The following is a 7,930-nucleotide window of genomic DNA, read 5'->3' on the forward strand; positions in this document are numbered from 1 at the left end:
TATCCCTCAATGCTGAGGCATCTTCTGCTGTTTTGATTGAGCAAAGTAGAGGGTATACCGCTCCAAGATGGCCGCCGTATTTCCTGCGCCGGAGCGGCCAATGCGGGGTCTACTCTTATATTATGTCTATGGTCTTCCTTATCTCCTCTTTTAGGGGTACAGCCAATCAGGCTGAGGTCTACTGTGATGCGTTTCATTTAATGTTACTGAAATAAAGGAACTTTTATTCTTATTGATTGAATAAACCAACTTGTGCCTTGTCCAGTTAGCTGCCTGAATGAAATAAACAGGCTAATAATGTGACATGTGAAGCAGAAAGAATAGTTAATTTTCCTCCTTTGTAAAACACATTTGCAAATGACACAGTTAGGCAACCTGACCCACCATACCGTTTGCCTAAGCTGCCACTTCGGGGAGCAAACCCCGCACCCCCAGCCTTCCCCAAACTGACACCTCTCATCGTCAATTGGAAGCTATCGTAGCTCATCTTTCGTGAGAAGTTGAGTAGAGTCATATATAATGTAGAAGGTCCCATCATTTAGCAACTGTAAAAAAAAAGGCTGAAGGTGTAAAGAAAAGCGTGTAAAGACATGGCAAGACATCACTGGGACTCAACTTCCTGAAGTTAGCAACTACCCAACGATATTGTTGTATGACTCCAGAAAACTACAGCAGGTCCGGACAATAAAGACATGTTTTAGAACGTTCAAGTATCCAAGACGTCGAGGCCACGGTCTGCTTCTGAAGTTTATGTAACGAGTTTTACTTCTATATGACACTAAGCAAAGTTCATTGGCACATAATATGAACTGTACTCGCGGCTCCTTATATTTACATTTTCTTCTAGACACTTAAACCACACAAAGAATCCAGGTTAGGTAACAGAAAAGCAACAAGTTACGTAGCGAGTACCCGGAGGGAGGAGGGGCCTCAGACTGGCGCAGGGCTAGCGGAGAGAAGCACGTTCGGACGCTCCTAGTTAATCACAATCTTCTGACTTTCAACAAAGCTGTTGGTGTCGGTGAGCGGCTGTATACAGCGTTAGAGAAATGGGGAACCGAGTGGGCCGTGAGGACTACGAGTGGGTCTACACGGACCAGCCGCACGCAGACAGAAGAAAAGAAATTCTGGGTGAGCTAGCTTATGCGTTAGCAACTTTCCACATGATAAAAAGTAAACTTCGAATGACTTAAACTTAGTTTAATAGTCTTGTAAATATATGTTGGGTTATATTGTGTATCTGTGTGACAAGCTACGCTTTTAGTTTGAAAATTCTGATTGCCGTCGCAGATAAGGAAAGCTAACGGTCCCGTTTCCTCCGATTTAAGCTAACTGAGCCTAAGTTGGATTTTACGGTGGTTAACGGTTAACGCCCTTTTGAAAGACGCACAGCCGCCCCCGTATCTGCTACCAGCTTCATGTCCTGTATGTTCTACAAACATGGCAGTTCACCAATGCCATGTTTTATATAAAAGCCGTCACGCAGGAATAAATCTGCCTTTAATGCTGTGCTCCGCTACAGGACGTCAGGGCACCACTCCCTAAAGTAACATTTTCACCGGGTAGAGAGACGTCAGCACCGCAGCATAAATGTATGAGGGTAATTTCAGTAATATTTCACGGGCTCAAATGGGAGAGAAGGTCATTTGAATCTATGTAAAGTTTTGGGATTTCTAACATTTCCACGTCCATCCGGTTGCTATACAACAGTTGTCCTTCCATTCATAGACAAAAGTAGTCCGGCTGTCGGGCCGAGCCACTGGCCAGGCAGGCCATGACATCTGGCACTGCTCCACAGATGTTATGTCCACATGCAGGCCTGGAAGACGATGGATGGGGCAAAAGTCGAGGCATGTTCACAGAATTCCTCAAAGTTGGAAATCCATGGATGGGTTTTATTCGAGAATTCAGAAACAAGTCATTTGTTTTGTATGTATTCAGGTTATTACAGCATTTGCCATCTCATGTTCACCGGTCAGATTCACATGCTGTCACGTAGAATCCCATTGTATGGTCACAATTAACATCCAAGCACATACAGTTCAACCCGATTCCAATGAAGCCAAGTCAATAAAGTTTATTTCACTTTATGGGGCGGTTTGGTCAGGTTGTTAAAGTCACAAATCCAGCAATTTGAGTCAACATTAAAGCTGAGTTATCACTTCTCATAATGCACCTCAGGGTTATGGAGAGGATGAGCAACAGGATGTCTAGCTCTACATGCCTTCTGGTTCTGCTTTGAGCCGACTGGTTCTGTTGTGACGTGAACTTATTTAAACAGGAAAAGATTAAAAGAAATCTGCTCTGGCTCGGCATAATTGCTGTTTTACAGCGAGTTATTGCTCTGCAAAACATGAAAACACACAGATATCCCACATCATATCACATTAATATACATTATAGACTTATTATAAGCAATGTTTACACAGAAAAATGATCTCTGGCTGTAACAGTTTTTAAAAGCTGGTAGTGGCAAGTGCCCACTTGTACCAGACCTAGTGGAGTTACCATTTCAAACAGATGCCGGAGCAGAAAGAGCTACATCATTGGTACCATGAAAAATCTGAAAATACAACTTAATATCACTGTACATAACATAATTTTGAAAAATTAAAGCATTTGAAGAAGAAAGAACTGTACAGTGATGAGTTGAACTAGGAAGTTTGTTAGGAGTTTAGCACGATGGTAAGAGTTTTCTAGGCTTTATTGTAGAGCCTGGCTATGGGTTCCAAGATGTCAATGTTAGTGAGGGAGTACAACATGGCTGATATTATTATGGCATGAAGATATGTGTTTGTAACTAGGCCTGTCAGAATGAATAATACATTAATTAATTAGATGATAAATTAGAACAGCCTTAATAATTTACATTTGTGTGGCTTATTGTTCTTTATCTCTTTTTTTATCAAAAACTGGATGACAAAAGTATTCAGTCTGGGGTTTTTGTCTAAACAAGCCCGCTTTTGAAGGATAATTTTGTTTATAAAGACTTCCTTATTTATTTTATTTGTTGTTTCGGATATTTAAGATATCTTCCAGTTCCAGTGTTAAATGTTCATTAGAAATATAAGTTTACTGATCTCTGAGAATGTGTTTTTGCATTATTATTATAGGAAATTCTGGGACAATTCATTGTCCAGCAAAGTTTGTTATGACAGGCCTAGTCTTTACACTCACACTTTTGGGTTTTTGTGTCCTTCAGCTAAATATCCAGAAATCAAGTCCTTGATGGGTCCAGATCGGAGGCTGAAGTGGATTGTGTGCATGATGGTGGGGATCCAGTTCTTGGCGTTCTACCTGGTCAAAGACTTGGACTGGAAGTGGGTTCTGTTTTGGACATACGCGTTTGGCAGCTGCATCAACCACTCCATGACCCTGGCCATTCACGAGATCTCGCACAACACCGCCTTCGGGAACAACAAAGCTATGTGGAACCGCTATTTCGCCATGTTCGCCAACCTGCCCATCGGTTTGCCATACTCGGCCTCCTTCAAGCGCTACCACCTGGACCACCATCGCTACCTGGGCGGTGACGGCATCGACGTGGACATCCCCACTGACTTCGAAGGCTGGTTCTTCTGCACCCGCCTCCGCAAGTTTGTCTGGATCATCCTGCAGCCGCTGTTCTACGCCGTGCGGCCACTCTGCATCAACCCCAAACCAGTCAGCCAGCTGGAGCTGACCAACGTGGCTGTGCAGCTCTGCTTTGACGTCCTGCTGTCCTGGACATGGGGGGCCAAGCCTGTGGTCTACATGCTGGCCGGCTCCATGCTGGGGATGGGCTTGCACCCCATCTCTGGCCACTTCATCGCTGAGCACTACATGTTCCTGAAGGGCCATGAAACATACTCGTACTACGGCTGCCTCAACCTCCTCACCTTCAATGTGGGCTACCACAATGAGCACCACGACTTCCCCAGCATCCCAGGGCGAAGGCTTCCTTTGGTCAGTACAGCCCCACAACAGTCATCTGAGAGGAATATCTATATGAATTTATACTTCTTTCTGCTTCTTTTTATTCATAGTTTATCTTAGTTTGTTACATGATCTATTCATATTTATTAGGAATGCACCGATAAATTGGCCCCGACGTCCTTAATTTTGGGAGATTGCTGATCGGCCGATCCCTGCATGTGAAGCCGATCTTATCTGCCTTGTCAAAGGTCTAAAAACCTTCCACTGTCCTCCAATGCTCTTGAGAGAGAGAGATTTTAATAGCTCATTTATTTTTCAATAAATAATCGACATAGTATCACAAACTATGTAACAGTAAAAAAAAACAAACAGAAAAACTAAACATACACCACACAATACATTACATTAACACCCTTCCAAAAATGATTTCTCCTTCTACCACAGAGAGAGAGAGAGAGTGTGAGTGAGAGTGAGTTGATTGTTAGCTCCATCCACCAGGACATATCTGCATGTTCACAGCCAGCTGACAATAATCACCCCACTGTTGCCAACTCAGCAACTTTCCTGCTATATGTATCAACAATTCAGACAAAAAGAAAAAGTTGGCCAAAATCAGAATTAGTAAGGTTTTTTAAAGATTGGTAATCAGTGATCAGCCAGAAATCTTCAATCTGTGTTCCCTGATTATTTCCGCTGTTTAAAAAGTCTGACTTGTTGATTCTGAGTTTTGGCTTTTTTGTCTGAAATTATACTAAATACAGCAAGAAAGTTGCTGAGTTATCAACAATAGGGTGACTTTTACTAACTGCAAACATGCAGATATGACCTGGTGGGCGGGGCTAACAGTCAAAGAGGACAGTGATAGATTTGTTGTTTTAGACCTTGGGCAAATTAGATAAGATTGGGCTCACATATCGACCAACCACTCATCTCCCAAAATGAAGGAAATCTGGACTTATTTGTGCACCCCTAGTAAATCGACAATCAGCCTGACAACTGAATGACGTAAAATATGAAATGATATGAAACCTCAGCAATGGCTCGGTCTGACGAAGAAATGAAATGGTTCTAACCCGACTCTCCATCTGTCTTCTAGGTGAAGAAGATGGCTCCTGAGTACTACAATGACCTGCCGCAGTACACGTCCTGGGTGAGGGTCCTGTATGACTTCATCATGGACGACACGTTGAGCCCGTACTCCCGGATCAAGAGGAAGTTAAAGGGAGAGGTCAAACAGGAGTGACCGAAACTGCAGCATCCACATGACTGAGGCCTTCTCACATATCTCTACTGCTTCCTGCTTCCGTTCAGCTCAGTCCAACACAGGCAGATTTACTTTTGTGTTTTTGCACAAAAAGGCCTTCAATTGTGGATAAAAAGATGTTACTGAGATTTTTACTTGTTGCGATATAATTATATATGTCTGCTTCACTTCAAGCCCATCAGACGTTTTTAGAGTTGGGGTTGTGTTGAGTACTTATAAATCATTAGTATCTGAGCTGGTCAGAGTGTTTTTTTTTTTTGTTGTTTTTTTTAGTTCTGATTAATCTAGAGATGAAATGGTTGCCATTGTAACACTGTATGTTAAAATAAAATGACTCCTGCTTTTGTAAGCTCGGTTTTGAAGCTTTCCTGTCAGTTTCATTTCTAATTCGTCATAACAGCTTTGCTGCAGTTATATTGGCTCTAACAGGGCAGCTGCAGTGGAATAATATGAGGACCAATTTGCTATGGTGATTTCCATAGTACATACAAAGCGTGTGGGTGGGTTTATAGGGTTTATGTATGTGCAGTGTTAGTTATGGATTCGAAACTAAAACGTAAAGGAGATGTGTTGAGCTAAAGTCAAACCATATGTGAGCTGGTTTAAACTTTAAACTTTGTGACACGTCTCTATAAATTGGCTGACCTTTTGACCTCCTGGCTTTTCTTTCTGGGTTCTCTGATATCCCAGCACCGGCGCTCAGTATTTCCATCCCAGTAGAACTTTTTTCTCTGTGTTCTTATTTTTTTTCCTGGGATTCTGCCAGAATTGGACAGAGTTTAGCACGACCTGGCTAGTAACCCTCAGGCATAGCTGCAGCAGTGACATGGACATGTTTCATTTTAGTCAATCATTGAGTGAAAAGATCTTTGTATTTCTGTGTTGGTCTGCTTCACACAACCCCACCTCTGAAAATCAGCAGTGGTCTGGCGAGGACGTTAAAGAAAATTTAAATGAAAATCAATTATTAGACAGTTTGAATAGATTCAGCTGTATTGTGCTGAAGGTGATCGTAAATATTCTCAGTAATGTTGCAGATGGAGGCTTCTCGTGCTGAAAAGCTCGAGGGGAAGCCTGCGTCCGAATCTGTCTGCCATCTTGGTTTACCGCTCAGATTAACTAACCCACGCGAACCTTTCCCACACTCTCAAGGCCTCAGTGATGCAACTGTTCCCGCTTATTTGACAAAGGTCAATGTGTGTCCATGACAACTCGAGTGTTTATGGGGCTACCAATGCACTAAAGTCCCTGAAAGTTGGCACACGCTACAAGTGTTGTGGATGTTACAGTGATAACAGAGTGGAGCTTTCAGAACTCTGACTTGTCTCATGTCTAGAGATGCTAACAGGCGATAGCCACATCTCTGCTTGAAGACCCTCACTGCTCAGTCTGCTGCTGCTGGGTGCAGTGTGACCTTCAGATGTCCTCCACCCTGAACTGCTATATTCTAGGTCATGGATGTGAAGCACAGAGCATCGTCATGGGTAGGATCTGTGCAAATGAACTGAGGCTGTTGTAATATGCTGCTATCAGAGATTCCTACCTGTTTCCAGAATGCAGCTTCTCTCTCCCAGTATTCATCACCAGAAAAGTTTAATACCGCCTTGTTCTAATCCTCCTCCTGAAATTAAAGCTGCTCCTGCCTCATTCTGTACTTTCTGTTCGAAGCAAGCTGTGACTCAGTGAACATGAAGTCTGCTCTGCTTGCTTAGTTTATTGATTTCATGTTCAGTATTGTGATTTTTAACTCGATGCAATAAAAACTAATACTTATTTTCATACACTGAAAATAGTTTTTTTTTTCTATCATCACCACATCCTTCCCGTCATCTGGAACAGGATGGACACTTAAGTTTTCAGCCAAGAGGAACAGAAAAATAGTTTCAGAGGAAAGTTTCACCTGTTCCTGGTTAGATCCAATCGACAACAGCTAAAACCTGTAGATGGAGCCTGAACAGACTCCTATTGGTTCGGGAACTATTTAATTGTAAGCATAGCAGACTGCAGAAAGAGCCGGCAGGTGTTATATGATATTCTGTGACTGTAGGAGGAGCTGTTGTTGTTTTACACCATACTTTGCCAAACCTCGACCTTATGCAGTGGTATCCAGAGTTGGTCCTCAAGGCCCGGGATCCTGCATGTTTTCGTTCCTTCATGGTGGTAGTAACCTCCTCAGCAGGTCAAGGTTCTCCTTAGGCCTTCTAATGAGCCATCATTTGATGCAGGTGTGTTAAACCAGGGAGAGAACTAAAACATGCAGGATGCCGGCCCCCCGAAGACCGACTCTGGACACCACTGGCCTAAAGTCAAAGAATGAAAAGTAACACATTACTTTCCGTTCCAAGATGTTTCGTAACATCTCAGTGGTAAGATGTTAAGAAAAGTAACATCTTACCACTAATATTGTGACCTATGGAATACAGGTGGTGAGAATATGACAGCGATTATCACATATCGTGACCAAACTGTGTAAAGAAACATACTAAATATTTAAACCAAACTGTTTCTGCTAACTCTCCTTAACAATGAAAGTCAAATTTTTTTCATGATATACAAAGAGAAGATCCATTAATGACCCATATTCATTACACGCAGGTGAAATGACGAGAGAAAATGACCCAAACTTCAATGGGCGGACATCACTTACTATGAATATTAAATTTAATTGTTCACAATAAGATCAACTAGATACAAAAGTAAGACAAATACAGGTGCTGGTCATAAAATTAGAATATTGTGATAAAGTTCATT

At 42.2% G+C, this 7,930-nt stretch overlaps 1 protein-coding gene across 1 annotated transcript; it reads left to right on the plus strand.

Annotated features, from left to right (window-relative positions):
* Window positions 1-900: 900 nt before the first annotated feature.
* On the plus strand, window positions 901-6,965 carry degs1 (delta(4)-desaturase, sphingolipid 1). The gene is made up of 3 exons (XM_015052202.1): window positions 901-1,131; window positions 3,203-3,945; window positions 5,012-6,965. Exons 1-3 carry the CDS (start codon window positions 1,050-1,052, stop codon window positions 5,156-5,158), a joined length of 972 nt encoding a protein of 323 aa, XP_014907688.1. The 5' UTR covers window positions 901-1,049; the 3' UTR covers window positions 5,159-6,965.
* The last annotated feature ends 965 nt before the right edge of the window (window positions 6,966-7,930 follow it).

The sequence above is a fragment of the Poecilia latipinna genome, unplaced genomic scaffold (genome assembly GCF_001443285.1).
Source record: "Poecilia latipinna isolate Pla-1442-1.1 unplaced genomic scaffold, P_latipinna-1.0 Scaffold1094, whole genome shotgun sequence".
NCBI lineage: Eukaryota > Metazoa > Chordata > Actinopteri > Cyprinodontiformes > Poeciliidae > Poecilia > Poecilia latipinna.

Bases quoted from the DNA above. Each gene is read 5' to 3' on its own strand.
- degs1 (XM_015052202.1), top strand. From the start codon at position 1,050: ATGGGGAACCGAGTGGGCCGTGAGGACTACGAGTGGGTCTACACGGAC. The intron at 1,132-3,202 runs GTGAGCTAGCTT...TGTGTCCTTCAG, and splicing joins CAGAAGAAAAGAAATTCTGG to CTAAATATCCAGAAATCAAG. The intron at 3,946-5,011 runs GTCAGTACAGCC...TCTGTCTTCTAG, and splicing joins CAGGGCGAAGGCTTCCTTTG to GTGAAGAAGATGGCTCCTGA.